The following is a 19,912-nucleotide window of genomic DNA, read 5'->3' as shown; positions in this document are numbered from 1 at the left end:
AAAACCCACAAAAAAGATAAATATTTTCCTATCGATAATGAAACAATGGATAGCCAAAGTCATTATTTTGTTTGCGGTACTTTAATGATACCGCTCGATAAACGTAAAACGAATTCTCTATGAATGAAGAACGAATGACAGGACCACATATTTTATTATAAGAAAGGGTAGCGCCCTAGGCTTAATACTTGGTTAAAAAGGAGAAATATCGATTATTTTTTATTATTGAGAATTAGTTATCACTATATAACGATCTCGTACAATAAAGTCTACATTTTCGTTTAAACCAGAGAGGACGTAAATCGAGAATATGTTCTTAATAATATAACAGAATCATGTTCTTAAATTTATTTTTTAAGTAATTTAAATGTGTTTTCAGATTATGTACAGCATTCGCTTTCAGTGATAACTTAAAAACTTAGATAAGCATTAAATTTAATAATTTTTTAAAAATAAAATATTTAAGTCATTGCCTATAGTTTGCACAGTTAAAATTTTTGTATTGTTTGAAATACTTATACATAAGTAAGAATGAAATAGGTCAAGGAAGTGAAAGAAAACAAAATTGAAATTTTCTGTCTCGATTTCTCCTGTAACATTAGGGACAACCTTGAATAATTTTTGATCTAATGATTGGATTTTCAGGTTCTAGGGACTCGATCTTAATTGCTCGAAGGGGTTTCTATATCTTAATTTCAAGTGTAGACTGTAGACGATATTTTGAGTTAGCAAATTGGACACAACGCACTTTCTCCGTATAAACATACCTTTTTTCGACGAATTCGGATTTCTGACCCCCAAAATATAGGGGACACCCACAATCTGGAAAATATCGTCCCCATAGTTTGATCAGGAGAGAACTCCAAAGTTTACACCCCTTAATGCAAATTTTACTTTTTGCATATTTTGCTAAGTCGAACGAGAAATTATTAAGCGAAATGAGAAATTTCACACACAGTTATAAAATTCCTGTATACAAAGATTGCATGCAAAAATAACTTTTAGTAAATATTTATTATTTTATTCAAGAATGGTCAAAAAAAATTTTAAATTTTAAAGTATGCAATTTTTTGTAATATTTTAAAAAATGTAATTTAATATGGCAAAATACAAAATTTGAGCCAAATCGGTCGAATTCTTCCTGAGAATAAAATTCGATTTCTCAGAAACTATTCGACTGATTTGACTCAAATTTTGTAATATAAAATGATGCAAATTGTATACCTTAAAAATTCAAAATTTTTCAGCCATTCTTACATATATCTAAAAGTTATTTTTTGCACGGAATTATTTCTGGATAAACGAATTTTATGATTGAGTGTAAAAATTTTTCAATTCACTAAAAAGTTCTCGAGATATTGCGAAATAAGCAAAAAGTAAAATTAACATTAAGGGGTCCTAATTTTATAGCGCTCTTTTGATCAAACCAGGGCCGTCTTAATAGCAAGCAGGGCCCCCGGGCACTGAAATCTTTTGGGCCCCTATTAAATTCCATACTGTTTAAAATAGAACTAAAAAACTTCACATGCATAAAATTAAGCATTTTTAAGATATGCAATAATTTTAACAAAGTTAAACACATTTTTATAGCCCCAAAAACTCAATGCACATAAAATAAAGCATTTTTTAACTAGGCATAATTTTTCTTAAATGCTAACAAATTGTAATCCTCAAATAGTAAGTAATTTTCAAAACGAAGAAGCTAATTAAAATAAGTAAATTAAAAAGCATAGGGGTATAAGAAAATTTATTGCATTTTATTTTGTAAAAGACCCAATTTTTGGGTTTACGACTACCAATGTTCAATTCCGCAGCCTTGTAATTTTGAACCAATCCAGAAGACAAGGAAACTCCTGGATCGGTACCCCCAGAGGTATGACTTGCTATGGGAACATGGAGGCGTCTGTGACTCGACAGACTTAACGTGCATCAATCACCATTTACTACACGGGGAGTTTTCGGCTGGCGGAGATCGAACCTACGAACTCTTATACATGGGCCCAGTGCCCTACCAAGCAGGCTATCCCGACCAAGGGTTAAACAATTTTCTCATTTTTTATTATAACCGTCATTGAACAGCTGACCCAATTTTTGGGTTTACGAGTTCTAATGTTCAACTCTGTAGCCTTTTACTTTTGAACTCAATATAGAAAACAAAGGAGCTCTTGTATCAAGTATCGGGAGAAATTTTGCATTCGTGGAGTACTTTTTCAGTGGAACTAACCCGCATTTACATTACATGGAGATGAAGTCCACGAGAGCCTACCACGGTTAGTCTGACGGCAAAGGGACTCTAACCCATGATCCGTCTGTCACTGAGAATATTTCACGTCAGCACTGTGATCTGTGCAAGCCGGATGCAGATTCGTATCGACCAGCCATCATTGAGTTCGAACCCGGTTCACCTCATTGGAAGGCAAACGCTCCATCCCCTGAGCCATCGCGGCTAGGGTATAGCAATTAAAGAAATTCAAAAGGTATGAATTGTTTCGTCAAACTATTAAAAAGTCCGTCATTATAATATTAATATTTAATATTTTATTAGTTATAATATTAATATCCATTATAATATAATATTATTAATTAAATTTATAATATTAATACATCTAATTATTATTAGATGTAGCATCTTTCATTGCACATCAGACATAACCAGTTTAAAATTTGCTGTCGTATGATTCGAAACACTGTCAATTAATACTTTAATTAACTATAAATACTGAACAGAGTTGGTTGTCAAGCATATTTAGTTGCTGTTGTAGTTCATTTACATCACACTGGAGCTGCACAACGGGCTATTGGCGACGGTCCGGGAAACATTACTGAGGATGATCCGAAGACATGCCATTACAATTTTGATCCTCTGATGAGGGGATTGCACCCTTGCTTCGGTAGCCCAATGACCTGCACGCGAAGTCTTGCATTTTACGGTAAAACAGTTTAACGAGGACCCGTGCCGCACATCCTCGGTCCCTACGCAAACTGATCCAAGTAGTTACCCACCCTCACACTGACCGTAGCCAGTGATGCTTGACTTCGGTGATCTCAAGTATATTCAGAGACATTATCACTTAGGGAGTTAAGCACCTAAAAACTTTATTTTAGCGAAGAAAAATAGATTTCGGCTGACTTTGTATTCTTCCTAGTGATAAACTATTCAAACTATTGATGTTTGCATGGTAATCAATCACTATTCTTAGAAAAAAAAATGTGCACTTCTTAAGCTAGTATATATCCCAGAATGCATGCAACCTTACGGCTACCTTCTGTCAGAATTTTCTTCTTATTGATGAACGAAAGTGTTTGTACTAAAAAGCTTTTTCTAATAAGGCAAAAATATTGCAGTTTTTAAACCTTTCATCCTAAAAGGATTACAAATTATTTTTTAAGATTTTTTTTTTAAGTAAGTGTTGTCACTTAAGTAAAATGGTCACTTAGGTCCATAATGACGGTTTAGCTGACGTCACCCTAACGATAGGATCAAACTGCATTGCTCATTAAAATTTCATGACAAGGTGGATTTTAGCTGAGCATGCAAGACTTTGTGAAAAGAAACCTTATAATTACCTAGGTTTAAGAATATTTTCGCCTTGAGACTAGCTCTAATCAGGGCCGTAACTACGCCGGGGCAGTCGGGGCACCGCCCCGGGGCCCCGACGGTCTAGGGGGCCCCATATGAAGGGACCACGCGACATTTTTTCAAAATAGTTTATATATATATATATATATATATATATATATATATATATATATATATATATATATATATATATATATATATATATATATATATATATATATATATATATATATATATATATATATATATATATATATATATATATATATATATATATATGAAAGAGATTGTGTGAAGATTTGCTAAAATCTTCTTTTTCGTAGTTACAATCGACTTTAACATGGGGTGAAAGACTCTTACCGAGAATTATTTCCCTTCCTCAAAAGAGCAAAAACGCTTCACAGAAAAGAGGAACGGAAAGGCATTTTTGAAGCTATACCCCTAATAAGAAACTTTATGTTGTTCTGAAATTAACTTGAGTGGGCAAATAAGGTGCCTTTTGAAATTTGGGGAAGTAAAGTGAAAAAATATCTTTATTTTCACTCTATTTTTTGAGGGTCGAAAACTTTATTTTGTTTCAAAATTGTAAAGAAGTGCTTAACCCCTTCTGAAATTTAGACATTCTCAAAAATAAGTTTTAGTAGAATTAGTACATTCAGAAAGAGAAAAAAGCTATTTTTTTCAACATTTAAGTTATTTTTCAAATAGAAAACTTAATTTTCCTCCAAATAAAAAAAAGAAATCTGCTTAAATTTTTTTTTTAAAGAAAAGCAAATTTAAAGATATTTTCCAAGTAGAAAATTTTATTTTCCTCTTAAATAAAAACGAGGGAGCAAAGAAAGTACTTTGCTTCTTCTGTAATTCAGACATTCACGAAAATAAAGATTAATTACTATTTAACTCATTTTTTTTCTACTTTTAAGCTATTTTTCAAGTAGAAAACTTTATTTTCCTCGTAAATTTAATTGATGAGCGTTATTCCATCTGAAACATTGACTTTCACTACAATAAAGTAATTTTTGTTTATAAAATAGAATTAGCAATTTCAGAAAAAGAAACTACTATTTTTTTCACCTTTTGAAGCTATTTTTCAGATAAAAAAATAAAATAAAACTCCCCCCCCCAACCGAGACAAATACGTCTGTTTTGTTTGAATTTTCTTCCACATATGACAATTTCTAATTTATTAAGAAAAAATTTTAAAATAAAAATTTAACCAAAAGAAGGGCTCAGCATAAAGAAATAAAACAAGCGTTTAGGAAACTAAAATAGTTGCCTCTCTTTTACCCTTCCCTGGTGTAATAAAATGCATCCTTCACTGACATATATTTTAAAGAACATTCCTTGACTCTCAACACCTGCAGATCACCAACCGAGACAGTTATCTGACCCCTCAAAATATAGGCATCTCCTTTTACACCATGGGAAAATGTCCTTCCTTTGACTTCTTTAAATTGCCCTGGGCTTTACGACCCTAGGCTTTTTGTCCTTTTATAAAATATCATATATTTCCAGAACCATGCATTTGTCGGTTAGTCATACAGTTGTCTTAAACAAGCAATTATCTAGATGTTCTAGGAAAACAGAAGCAAGCTTTTAAGAGATCGAAGGGGATTACTTTTGTTAACATATTTTTTCTGAAATAAACGCGGGAATCGCTCTCTGTTAAAGTTCAATTTTTAGCTCCTTTAACTGCTTAATTTAAATGAACTATCTTTAATTCAAATATAGATTTTTTGTTAACTTTTATTTGGTTCAATCTTACAAATTAAAATTATTATTAATTAAAATTGATACTAATTAAAATTATTTGCAACTTTTTTAAAAAATATAAATGTCATTACTTTGAATTACAACAAAACGAAAAGAAAATTGATTTCTAAGGAGGTAAGCAATTGTTTACATTAAATTATTTAATACATTCAAAACTGCGTATTAATGTACTGTTGGAATTGCTTTTTTTATATTCCTATATCAAATTGCTTTTATGTAATACATTTTGTTCTTATTTTATATTTTTAAAATTAAGACCATTAAATTTTTAAAATTGGAAATTCGATTTTTTATGCTTTTTAACAATTTTGCTTTCATTCAAAATTGAAAAGCAAACTTTGATTTTGTTTAAAAAAATCATATTTAATTTAATTAAAAAATCGCATTTAATTTGATAAAACGCTATAAACATTGTTTCGTTGAAAATAACTGAAAATATGTCATCATTTAAAGTATTTTGGTTTAAATAAACCATTGTTTTTCAACCAATAAAAAAAAATTCTTCGAAGGAAATATTTTATTAGGTTGTTTTGATAATTCTATCTACTTTTATGAGAGACTTTAGTAGATTCTTTAAGATCAGCATTATCTACATTGCATTAAAATTAAACTAATTTCAAATTCCTTGGTTTCACTGACAAAAATGGTACATGTTGTAGTTTTATATACTTAAGAGAGAAAAAAAAGAAAATATGTTAATTCAAAAAGCAAGGAAATATCACGATTGGGTTGAGAATGCAATTAAACTTCTTTTAAATTTACTATTTCATTCTTATCTTATATGATAACCACATTATATTGAGCGGAGCTAGACATCAAACCCAAACCCGTTGCACATTTATTCTGTCTTATTTATTTGACTATCTCTGTTGTTTTTGCAACACTAATTTATATAAACAAAAGTAATCTTTATTCTAATACAAGAAATGAACCTTAACTTATACTTCAAATATTAAAATAACGAAGAAATATATTTGATACAAACGTTTAACTAAAATATTATTATTAAAAACAGCTTTAATTAGAAAAAAATATATTTTCAAAAATGGCACAATTTGTTTCCATAACATTTGAGGAAGGAGGTAGTGTTGAGCGCACTTAATATAGTGTTTTTTTTTTTTTTTCTTAATAAAACTGTTATAGGATCATCAAAGTAATTATCTTGTGATAATAACTTCCTGAGAACTTTTTTCGTGCATTATTTTTCTCAGTTTAAAGTATACATTTTTGAAAATTGATGTAGGAAAGGAATTTATCCGACCATCAGAATTACATTTAATCATTTATTCATGTGTGAACATTTCTGTTTATCAATTGAATTACTTTATTTTCCGTTTTCAATATTGGAACAAGATGTGTAAAACATTACACTTAAGATTAAATTAAATCAAGTTTCTACTTTTTTTTAATTTCTAGTTTTGAGACTTATTATTTTCTTTTCCATTGTGAATGATTTTCTCTGCAACCAATATTTAACATATTCATTGAAATATTTTGTTCAAAGCTATTGTATTTTTCAATATAGAAATCCAAATCAGATAAAATTCATTGCCATGACAAACCATTAAAAAGGTTTTCTTCTTATTTTTCGTTTTGGAAAAATAAGAAAAAATCTTTTTGGAATATTAAAAAATATTAGTTTCTTGTCATAATTTTTTATCATATATAATTACATGACATCATAAATACATATATTTATATGTTATTTTGTCTGTTCAGAAGTTTCGATAGACAAAATATTCATGAATGAATTCTTCCCAAAATATTACTATATTTTTAGGACCCTGTACAACAAATACCATTTTGTACTAAAACTTATTTATCTTACATTGCTATGCTATACAGACAAATGAGGTAGTATTTCGTCTGTATTTTAAATCACTGAACCAAATAAGACAAAATACGAAACAACAGTGCTTATATTTGAAATGTTTCTTTTTTTTCATGTGTGTGTACAAAAAGTACTGTCTTTGAAATGCACTCATTATGAAGAAGACCATCATAACTTCAAAACTATTTATCCCATCAGCTTCAATTGCATCTCATTTAATTATGTATTAAAACTTTGATCGAAAATCTTTCCTTACGTGATCTACTACTTAATTCTAGAAATATCTACAAGCTTTTCTTGAAACATTTGAAATGTAAATTAATTTGCATTGCATCACAAAAGTTTATTTTTTAATTCGATAAAACAAATGTTATCAAGCGATTTTGCATACATATATCAATAAATAATCGTCAAAATGAAAAGTGATTTAAAAGCCATTTAAAACTATCTAGCTTGTTATGTATGAAGGAATGCATGTGAACTTAAATTATGCAATGAAAAAATACACAGTCCAGTCACATTAATGTGACCACCTGTCAAAATCTAGAATAACCACCTTTGGCAGAGCGAACCGCTACGAGACGTGCTGGAAGAGAGTTAGTTAGGTTTCTGAAAGTGTTCACTGGGATGTTGAGGCATGCCGACTCCAGTGCCGTGGCCAGCTGCGCTAGATTACGCGGTTGAGGATCCATGGCGTGAACAACCCGATTGAGGTGGTTCCACAGATTCTCGATTGGGTTTAAATCCAGTGAGTTTGCTGGCCAGGGGAGTACGGTAAATTCATCCTGGTGTTCTTCGAACCACGCACATGCACTGCGAGCTGTATGACACCTCGCATTGTCCTGGTGGTAGATGCCATCATTCTGAGGAAAAATCATTTGCATGTAGGGGTGGACGTGGTCCGCAAGGACAGATACGTACTTGTACTGATCCATAGTGCCTTCCACAATGATGAGTGCACCCAATGAATGCCAGGAAAACATTCCCCAAACCATAACGCTCCCTCTTCCAGCCTGCAGCCTTCCGGCAATTGTTGCAGGGTGTTTGCTTTCAGACGTTTCACGCCGTATACGCCAACGTCCATCTGTCCCATGGAGCTAAAATGTGATTAATCGGAAAAAGCCACCTGTTATCACTCTGTGGACGTCCCGTTGCGGTACTGGCGTGCAAATTCCAGCCTTTGTCACCGATGAACAGCAGTCAGCATGGGTGCATTAACCAGGCGTCTGCTGCGGAGGCCCATGCGTAGCAACGTTTGCTGAACAGTTGTTGAGGATACACTCTTGGTAGCCCCTTGGTTCATTTGGGCGGTCAGTTGCTCAACAGTTGCACGTCTATTCGTCTGAACGCATCTCCGTAGCCTTCATTCGCCTCTGCCATCTTTGGCCCGTGGTGCACCACATGTGCCACGCCGCTTGCTTTGTATAGTGCCATTTTGCCATGCACGGTATACTTTTACCACGGCGGCACGTGAACAGTTCACAAAATCAGTCACTTCCGAAATGCTTCCACCCTTGGTCCGAAAGCCAATAATCATGCCCTTTTGGACGTCGTATAAATCGCTACGTTTCTGCATTGCGCCAACGACTGAAATGCTTTTCGATGCCCTAGGACATCCAATATATACAATACACTGTAATGTGCTGCCACATGCACTCTGTGATTGATTATTTCACGTTGACGTCGAAAGTAGGTGGTGGTCACATTAATGTGACTGGACTGTGTATTTTAACTTATTAATTAAAGATGATAGAAAGTCATGATACGTTATTGAAATAACCAAAAATAAATTATAAAAATTTTATTTCCTAGTAATCATATTTTTAAAATCTTGGTTACAATAAATTAGATGACAAGAATATGTAAAAAGTGAAAATAAGTAAAAATGTCTTAATATGCAGACAAAACGTTAAAATTCAAACTTAGAATCTTTTTCTACAAGCACTGTTCGTTTCTCAAAATGTAAGAAATCTTAGTCAAATCGAGATATTTTGTTTCTTCTTTCTTTTCCTCATTTCAATAATGTCTTAAAATTAATATATCCTACCCTTTAACATTTGAAAGAAAATTCTAACGTTACTATACTATGCTATATCATAAAAATTTCTTGTTATGCTTATTCCTAGTATTCTAATGTAACACTTGAAAAAAATGACTTTTACACTTGGAAGTTCTGAAACTTTATTTTATATCTAAAATGACTGACCTATATGATGATAAACGACTGGTTTAGGAGGAAAGGAAAGTCTAAAATATAAATAGTAGTTGTTAAACATCTCTTTCAAATGCAATTGCTTAGCTGTAATATGTGTATGAGATAACTAATTGCTCGCCCATTTGAACTAAAATTGAAAGAAATTTTTGTATGAAAATCTCACTGAATTAAGAAATTAACAGAGAAGTTAATGACTTCGACATTTAGATTACGACAATAAAATTTGAAATAAGAAAAGAAAAAACATTAAAAATTCTCAGTTACTAAAAAAAATCACTATAATGGATTAAGGATGTATGTGTGACAGTGTGTAGAGATTATACTTGTTGTTATACTTTCTCAAAATTGAAACTTATAAAAAATTATTTGAGAAGTTCGATGAGACGGGATCGATTGAATGGACTTGCTCTACTGTCTATTGAAAACGAAAGAGCACGAAATATTGATTTCAGCGATATAATTGATGAATTTGCGGCAACAGAGGCCAGGAGAAATTAATTTTAAGTTTTGAAATTTTTTATTTCTGATTTTAGAGAGATTTATGTTCAGCAATTTTAAAATTGTTATAATTTATTATTTAATTTTTATTAATTAAAAATAGATTAGCAAATTTAGTGAACTGTGTTTCAAATTATGAATGGATTTATATTTTGTACTAATAATTACAAATATTAATTTTATGACTTTTTTTTTAATTTTATATTAATTTTTTTTTCTTTTCACCTTTTTTAAAAATTTCATTACTATGAAATCTATTTTACAATTTACTTTAAATATTTTTCAAAAACTGAAACTAATCTAAAATTTTAAATATGAAATCTTTTTTCTAGACATTTATTTTAATGCAAACTGATGTATTATAATCTTTCTCAACAAACTTAAGTGTATAAATCTATCTACCAAACTAGAACCATTAAATGCATTTAAAATCTGTATTTAGTATGTGTTTCGTAATTATTTTTTGGTGTCTTGAAGTCTTAAACACTTATTTGTCTTTTGTAATTAAAAATTAATTTTTTTAAATATAACATTTTACATTCTAGTGTTAAATTTACAACTTACAATATTTTGTAATCCCATTTCTATGTGAACAAGTGGCTTATTTTCATAAATATATTAATCAACATGATACATAAATAGCTAAAATGACGATTAGAGATGGAGTACACAAAGTTTTAGAAAGGGCCCCGGCAAAAATTTGAGCCCCACGGCCCCGAAGGGTGAAGTTACGGCACTGGCTCTAATAAAGGATTTTTTTCACGCTTGAAAACTCTAAGTCAACCTAGATTTAAGGTTTTTATATAGAAGGTTGTTTTCCAAGGTTTTGGACTAGGGTAATGTGCGTATAATAGAGCAGATTGCCACAGATCTCGTTTTAAGGTTAGAAGATTTACACGTAAGCCACATCGCATAACCAACCTTTTTAGGTTTACATTAAAAGGTTTTTGCTGAGTGAAAATAAACCATATTTTGCTATTTGGGATTTATTTTAAAAATTATATAATGCAAAGTTGTTTATTCTTAGTTGTTTTTTTTTAATACAATTTATAAAAAGTAAGATTCTTAAGGGCCCCCTGAGTGCCTGGGGCCCCTGGGCACTGCCCGGGTGTGCCCATACGTAAAGACGGTACTGGATCAAACGGGGGACTGATTGGGAATCCCAGATTACTGCTAATCAGAATCCAATCAGAAATCCAAATCCCTCGAAAAAAGGTATGTTTATTAAAAAAAAAAAATATATATGTTTTTGTGTCGGATTTCGTAACTTTTAATATTGTCTGCACTAAATAATTAGCATATTTTATTTAAAGATTTATTTCTTTAATTCCCATCGAACCATTAAGATTGAGTCCTAGAACGTGAAGATCCGATTAGATCAAAAGTTATTCAGGGTGGTTCGATTTTTTTTGGCACACTGTGCATTAAGTTATTATGCATAAGAAAGTTATTATAAAATAAAACAATTTATGAACCTTATAAAAGAGAAAGGTAAAAAGTACAGTTATTGTTACGTATGTACTTCCTGTGGCATCACTTAAACATATTCAAATAGTTCTTTTTATTTCAGATTATTTTTTGTCATGTCATCGTAAAAAAATGTTTTTTTTTTTTTAATGGAAAGACCATGTAAATTAAAAAAAATTTGGTACGCAGTTAAGGCCCGACTTAGCCTAATTAGTGCCGGGCAAAAGCTTCTTTAGGGCCCCCTCTGCTTCTCTACTTTAGTAATGAAGAAATAAACTGTATGGAGATATTTAAATTTTTCATCTCATTACATTCACCTCATAACAAGAAAATTGGAACCTAAAATAGCTATAAAGTCCCTCACCCTCCAATGGCCAAACGAAATATCGTTCTGTCCATTTTACTGATTTTCTGTCAATTCTAAGTCTATCATGCCGAATGCAGTTTTCTGATTGTTAACTTTGTCATCGAACTGCGAAAAATTCACATCCTTCCTGACATGTGAGCGGAATTCAGCTAAATTTTCGCAATTACGATGACTCAATTAAGCCAATCAGAAGCCTGTATTTTTGTAAACATATTGTAAAATGCGATATGTTAAAATACAGGTTTTGATTGGCCAAATTTGTTTTATCGCAATTGCGAAAATTTAGCTGAATTCCACGCTAGAAAGCCATGAATTTACGAAATATAGATTGTGTTCATACGATAAATTAATGAAGAAGCTAACATAAAACTGACGAATTTTACACTGTACTGATACTTTATTTAAAAAAAGTTCATTAAAGAAGGAAACTTAGAATAAACTTTCTATTCGATTTGGGGGCCCGGGACAACTGCCCCGTATGTCCCTGCCTTAGTCACGCTCTGTACACAGTATAAAATTGTTTCGCTTTTTAAGCAATGTTCTAGGAACTAAAATAAAATGTAGGGAAAGGAAGAAAAAAAAATTTTTTTTTTTTGTAAAGTTACGCACACAATAAATTTTTCTTTATGCATTATTATTATGCGCATTTATAACTATTCCTTCTATTGACAGACAAAACAAAGACTTTTCTAAACAAAGGAGTTATATTTGGAAAATCCAGGCTTTTAATTACTCGTAGTACTCGATGTAATTCGATACTCGTAGAATTTTCTTGTTGATTTTTTTGATATACTGTTCCAAATATATGGTATCCCCTGGGCTTATATAAACTATACCTATCACTACCAAATGAAATTTTTTTTGCAATAGAAAATTACGTTTCCATGGAATTTTTCTTCTGCATTTTGTTTATGTATTTATTTTGTCTAATTTGATGATCTTAGTCGTTGCATCAAACGTGATTGATTTTGTAAAAAATTTAATTTGTATTTTTCTTTATTAGGGAAGTGAATAAAAAAAAAAGGAGGGTAATTTCGAAAATTGCGGATCAGCGAAAGATTTTCATCCCTGCAACTTAATAACCTATAAAAAATATAATAACAATTCATTGTTAATCCAATCTTATTAATGTAACTTTACAAAACAAATTTAGTACAAACAACGTTTTAATTTTTTTACTTGTTTACAGCGTTTACACAGACATAAAAAGAGTGAAAACAATGCAGAGAAATAGTTAAAATATCACATTTATTTAAAATAAAATTTCATAAAATGACAACATTAGGTTAACACAAACTAAAATAAAATAATCCCGAAAAAAGTCATTTAATTGAAAACGGAGAATCTTCAGCCAACATTTCTCGCACAATGTAAAAACCTAAAACATATAAAAGAAAATACTTGAATAAAAAAAATGAGGAGAAAAATTAAAAAATTTTTTTATTAAAACACAATGCAATAAAAAAAGTGAAAATAAAACAAAAATAACAGTCCAAACGAAGTTTAATTTTCTTTGCAATTAGACAGTTAGCAATTAAAACCTTAAAATAGTTAAATTTCGAAATTAAAGGGGTAATCAAATTTTGATGAATCATTAAAAAGTTGGTCATAATTTGCTAATATAAGACTTTTTTTCCCTCCCAATTCAAACATGAATAATACAAACATACAATGATTTCCCAATAACCTACTTATCACAATATCAAAATTTTATAATTAATTAGAATATAACCCAATTTTTCACTAATTTTTGAATAATTAAAAGTTTGGTTAATTGTAAATCCTAATATTTAAAGTAAAATTTTTAAAGAAGTGAACAAAAAAGCTACATTTTTAGAGGAAGATAACAATAAAAGCAGGGGATAAAAGAATATGAATGATATTCACTCAAAGTAATTAAATATTTTTCTATTCATTACAGATTTATTTTTAAGAATTGATTTAGTGAGTTGCAATTAGATGCAATATTTTTTCTACCTCCATGGTTATATAACTTGTGTCTATTTACATTTTTTTCTATTCAGGGATGAGAGAAGTCAGAGAGTAAAAAAAAAAAAATATATTCATTTTTGGATTTCCTCTTTTTTACGAAAATTGATGTTTGATATTACAACCGCATAAACGAATCACGACATTGGATATTAAACTCGCGTGAATAAGAATCACCAAATAGGGTTTTAAAAACGCGTAAATGCAAATCGCTATTGGATTTTTAAATTTCGTAAATAAGAATAGCAGCGAGCAAATTTTTAATCAGGTAAATACGAACATCGATGTTTGATAATAAAATCGTGATTTTAAAAACGCGTAAATATAAATAGCGAGATTGGATTTTTAAATCAGGTGAATAAGAAAATCTATGTTTGATATTAAAATCGCGTCAATAAGAGTCAAGATATTAGCAGATTCTGAGTTTGGGATTTCGAAAAGGCTTTTTGTATTGTCTTTGTTTAGCCATAATAAATAAAAATTTACAAGATTAATTGAATGAGGAAATAAATATTTTCACCCCAAATCCAAATCCACCGCTATTTTTTTTAAATTTTGTTTGCTTTCGCGCCAGCAAACAGGAAGTAGCCACGTTTGAATTATACGAAAATGCGAGCTATCTGGCAGGCGGGCAAAAAAACAGAAAATCTTATTTTCTGAGAGTATACGAGGAGAAAATAGCTAAAAGTACGAAAGGGTTGGCAGCTACGTTGATTGAATTTTCGGTTTATCTTTGAAAATCGGAAATAAATAGAATTATTTTATTTCAACGACTGAATTTTCAGAAAAACTGATAAAAAAAAGAAGAAAAAAAAACTTTAAGAGTATTGGAGTTTTTGATAAAAAGTCTGAAATTCGACAGACAAAAGCGAGAAAAAGCGGAAATCCGCTAAAAAGAGGAAAAATCTCATTCCTATATAGTAATTGTAGCTGCATGCTTTAAACAAACACGAATTTAAGGATTATAGGGTAAAATTTTAAAACTGCTTTATAACCAGGGCTAGGATGCTGATGACCTAAAATTTCTTAAAAAAAATGTGAAGAAAGTCTCTAAAAACTATCAGAAATGACTTTAATAGGAAAACTATCCATGGATATTTTCGATAACTGGTTTTATATCGGCTTTTTCCGAAAACAATATTTCCTATAATTTTTAACAGATTAATATAGTCTGCAATATAGAATTTTTTTTGTTGTAAGGATGGTTAATAACAGATTGATCACCCAAGAGACAAAATCAGCTATTTTGCCACAAAGGTTTTTAACTTAAATCAAATAGTATTATAAATTAAATTTGATAATAATTTAATAAGGAAACAAACCAAAATAAAAAAAGAGATTACATGGCTATTTTAATATTACGGAATTCATATTTATGTGAAGAAAAAACATTTCATGAGGAATTTAAAAATTAAAATACAAGTTAGCAAGTATTACAACAAACACAATTATCTATTTCAGAGGAGTTAGAAAGTAGTTTTAAATTAAAAATATTTTTAAATTTTTCCTACTTGTTTTTTTGTTGAATAAATTTAGTAAACAAAAATTGGTACCTTCATTTTTTAAATTCTGTTAAAATAATTTTTTTTTTCAAAAGGGTGTTTTGAAATTAACGAGAAATACTTTTTATATGATATACTATAATCAAGCTGATTAAGCACAGAAAAATTTAATTAAATCAAATAGTTTTAGATATATTGTAAGAGATACTAAAATATTATTATAAACTTTATTATAAATAAAACAGGAAAAATGTTAAAAAAAAACTTTATTATAAATGAAACAGGAAAAAAAACTATAAAATAAATACATGCTCTGATAAAATAATAAATATATAATGATTGAAAATATTACTTACATAAATTTAATATTGGGCATTAAGGAAAATAGATCTAACAAGTTCTGTGAACAATATTAACTTTAACAGAATTAAGTATTCTTTTATAACCCATTTGAACAAGACTTCACCTCACAAGTTTTGTGACATACAGGGTTGGGTTTTTTTGTCAAAAACTATTTCTTGACATGACGCATTGAAAACCTGCCAAAAACAGTCTAAATCTGTCAAAAGCCTGGGCCAAATTTCTTTTTTCTCATAGGGAACATTTAGTTGAAATAAAATCATGATGCACCATGCACAATACTTGCATTATATAGCACTACAATTATGATTTATATTACCCAAAATAAAAAATATACCCAAAATTGAAACTATTGATGGTTTTTCTAAAAACAAGGTATTTTTAATATGTTAATACCAAAACTTTTTGTTATATTAAAATCATTCAATTTATATTACTGATAATTACTATGAATTGTTAGTTATTATAAATTTAAATACTGATTTTAATTCTTTTTTGTAGATTTTTTAGATTAAGATTTTTTTAGTAGATTCTTAGACCAAAATTGTAGCCAATAATTGTCTGATCTCAACTTATAATTTTTTCTTAAAATTCTTAATATTTGTTATTACTTATGTGCAGGGAAAAAGAATATGTTCAACTGCACAAATGAGGTTTAAGGGGAAATTCAGGCAGCACTTGGAAAATTTTTTGTCTAAATTTTTCCAAGTTAAAAAAATATTACACGTCAACTTGGGCATTATTAGTTGGAATTCCCTAAGTTTATGAGTGAGACTTGAAATTTAATTTAATAAATTATTACTATTTCATTATATTTTGACTTCTATTATTTTTAACACACATGCTCGTTTATTCAAGCATTGTGAAAAAAAATCAAATAAATTTTTTTTTTTTTTTTGTTTTAGTTTAAGTTTTTTTTTAACAATATATAAACTTTACTTACCAAAAAATACCTCGAAAAAGCTATTGATCTAAAAACTATATTCTGAGGAAATATTAGGCTCTGACCCCTGCTCATACTAAGTACATGAGTATTTATAATAAATCACGACTAATATCATCTTCTCTTAACAGAAAACTAATCATAATTTACAAAAAGTATAACGATTGCTTAAAGGAGAATAATTTTTTCAAACAATCAATTCAATGGTTTTATTTAGTTACTCTCAATATTTAGTTTATTTATTAAAAAAACTTTCCTAATTACATGTTATTTTATTATGCTACAATAGTTTAAGTATATAATATAGTCAATGCAGTTCAGCATCTATCGAAAGAATAGTTTTGAATTTCAGTCTTATTCATACAATACTGAAAAATGAAGAATACTTAAACACTGAAAAATGAGTACAGAGGGCTTCAAAACTAATTTTTGATTAACTTTGGGTGAAGGAGGAGCTAAAATGGCAGTAAATAAAATATGATTTTACATTTAACAAGCAAGATGATTGTTAAGTGTTCTTGTTAAGATGATGGTTTTTGCATTTTTATTTTCAATAATTAAACAAATTAGTGGATTGGATAAATTGCAATTGTATACACATTTTTGTTTAAAATCAATTAATGTTTTCTACACCAAAATTCAGGTTTTTGACAGTAATTGTCGAAACAAAAAGAGAGTTTAAAGACTTAACATAATTGATTGATCACTTGTAATTTTATATGTATCACTTGTAATAAAATATTAAATACGTACTTATTTATAATAGCTAAAAATTATCTTTACACAAAAAGTTTAGGTTTTTGACAAATGCCAAAAAGTTTTTTCTTGACATGACGGTTAAAACCATGGTTACAACTGGATAAAATTGTCAATTGTCAGACATGTCACCTACAGTTTTAGTAACCTAATTTCAGGCAGACCATGTTGGACGTAGAAAACTCTAGAGCAAGGCAAAAATAAATCTAATGGTGATTGGGATTTTACCTCATAAAGTTAATTTACTACATGAACATTGATTGACACTTTAGATCATTTGTTGTCTTATCGAGCGAATGTTAATAAATTCCTCTTAGCAACCTGTTCTCTCTCCTTGTGTAAATAGGAAAAAGGATTCATGTTTCGTGTTAAAATGCATCAATACAAAATGAAAATGTATAAAAATTTGAACTTACCAAAACCACAGAAAAATAACACACCCAGAAGTATAGGGGTGCCTAAAACAAGCTCAGTTGATGGAAAATAAACATGAACAGCACTATCTTCTGTGATGAAAGGCTGCAATTAAATATTTTTTTTAAATAAAATGTTAGCTCGAAACATGTTTTGATTAACTGGAAATCTGTACAACTTGTAAGCTTTTTGTGAGGATTTCATAAATAAATGTTTATTTTTGTAAAAAAACATTTATTTATCGAAAATAAAATCTTATTCTTTATTTTTCATTTCTGCATAACATATTATCAAAGCAAAAAGGAAGAGAATAAAAATGCAGTTCAATAATAGTACTTATTTAGTTCGGTTAGAATATGCAGTAATTTCAATAACTCTATGGAAGGTTTGTTGTTATTTTAATTCTTAAAAAAAAAATTGGTCAACATTTTTCTAATTGTGCTAAAAATAATTTTTGAAAAAGATTTATACTATTTTAATTTTTAATCAATCAATGACTTTAGGTTTTAAGAAAAAATTTCCGATCTATTCATTGTTCATATAATTACATAATACCTTTCAATTTGTATAAAATATACAAATGTTATTAAATTTGATAATTACACAAATTCTAATCTTAAAAATAATTTTTCTTATCCTAATTTTGAAACAAGTTATTTTAAACTAATAAAAATGTCTTTTAAACACAATTTTATTAATATTTTCTTAAAAAAAAAAACATTTAATTTCTTCAAGCTTTTGTAAAGAATTTTCATTACTGATTTATGAAATTTTTGTATATGTGACATTTGCTTAAAATATTTCTTTTTAGATGCAATTTCAAAATCAATTTAGGTTTGTGCCATTCACTTTAGTTTCGATAAAATAATAGTAATAACAGAATATATAAATATTTTTTCTAGAAAATGGAGACTTTGATATGTAAAAATTTAAATTTTACTGTTAAAATAAATTCAAAATCAATTACTTTTTACCCCACATTAGACTTATGATGCATATTGTCAATCACTTCTTTTAGAAACATTTTGTGAATTTAAAAAGTTAACAGTTAGTAATTAGAAAAGCTCCAAAAACATAATCTGAGTAAATTGGACCTTAAGTAAAAAAAAGATTCATTGGGGAATATTTCCATATCATGATTTATGCCCAATTATTTGCTAAGTTTTGGCGACTTCAGGGCAGTGATCATGAGAAATTTAAAAAAAAAAAAAATCCCATAAGGAGACCAACTTGAAAGGTATAGCCATCTCCGAGCAAACCTTTACAGGTGTATTTTTGATGCATTTAAAATCTATGTAGCACCTTTGCGATTGTAATTGACTCGATATATCAAGATACGAAAAGATCTCCACTCATCACTAACTGTGAAAACAACGAAAAATTGAGGAATAACCCAGTAAACTTTGAAAATTAAAACACATGAAAAGATACTTTTAACTTAAATAATTGACTAAATTTTTTGATTTAAAAATTTCATTATTAATTTTTCATTAAGAAATTAATTTAATTTTTTTTTCCTTAGCAAGAGCTATTAACATAATATATTTGAGAAGCTAATGAATACTATTTAAGTTTATATAAAACCGATTGTATTTAAGTGTTGAAAATAAAATTAGCTACACTTACATAAAAATTCAAAATTTTTCGATTTATTGAAAATCATAAAAAATTTTTTGATAAATTAATTTTAATGTGTTGTTATGGCAATTGCTTTTTCTTTTACTTATTTTTAAATTTAAACCATTTTTTATTTGATACAAAATATATTCAAATGATATTGAAGAAGTGAACATATAATAATAGTGTCTATATATAATTATTTGAAATAGAATATTAATCACCTGAACAAGTAGCTTTAAAGTTAATGCAATTAGTAAACAAACACCTGACGAGACCATCAGGAAACCAACCCATTTCGACATATTAATTGCATTATTTCTCAAGCAACATAAGAAGCGAGAATTTAAAATATAAGTTATATAAATCTACAAAAGAATTTTAATATAATGCTTAACATTTTACGCAAGAAATTAATTTGAGGAAATTCAGGCTTGAGCCAACTTGCTCACTAATGTTGCAAAAGAAACACGCTATATATTTTCAGGGAACTAATGCGCACTAAGACTCCAAATAAATTTAAACCGATGCAATTCGTAAAATGTTTAAAAATACACTGTTTACTACAAAACGGAATAAACTTCAAAAGTTGAAATATTC

At 29.0% G+C, this 19,912-nt stretch overlaps 1 protein-coding gene across 1 annotated transcript; it reads right to left on the bottom strand.

Annotated features, from left to right (window-relative positions):
- Window positions 1–12,960: 12,960 nt before the first annotated feature.
- LOC139425146 (uncharacterized) lies at window positions 12,961–19,789 on the bottom strand. The gene is made up of 3 exons (XM_071178512.2): window positions 19,537–19,789; window positions 17,698–17,800; window positions 12,961–13,109 (listed from the first exon to the last, which is right to left on the bottom strand). The coding sequence occupies exons 1-3, from the start codon at window positions 19,615–19,617 to the stop codon at window positions 13,054–13,056; spliced, it is 240 nt and encodes a 79-aa protein (XP_071034613.2). The 5' UTR covers window positions 19,618–19,789; the 3' UTR covers window positions 12,961–13,053.
- Between the last annotated feature and the right edge of the window lie 123 nt (window positions 19,790–19,912).

This window comes from Parasteatoda tepidariorum, chromosome 3 (genome assembly GCF_982258835.1).
Source record: "Parasteatoda tepidariorum strain Cologne lab strain chromosome 3, Ptep-v5.0, whole genome shotgun sequence".
In the NCBI taxonomy this organism is placed as follows: Eukaryota; Metazoa; Arthropoda; class Arachnida; order Araneae; family Theridiidae; genus Parasteatoda; species Parasteatoda tepidariorum.
Note: the sequence above shows the minus strand (reverse complement) of the source record. Positions and strands in the feature narration are given on the sequence as shown.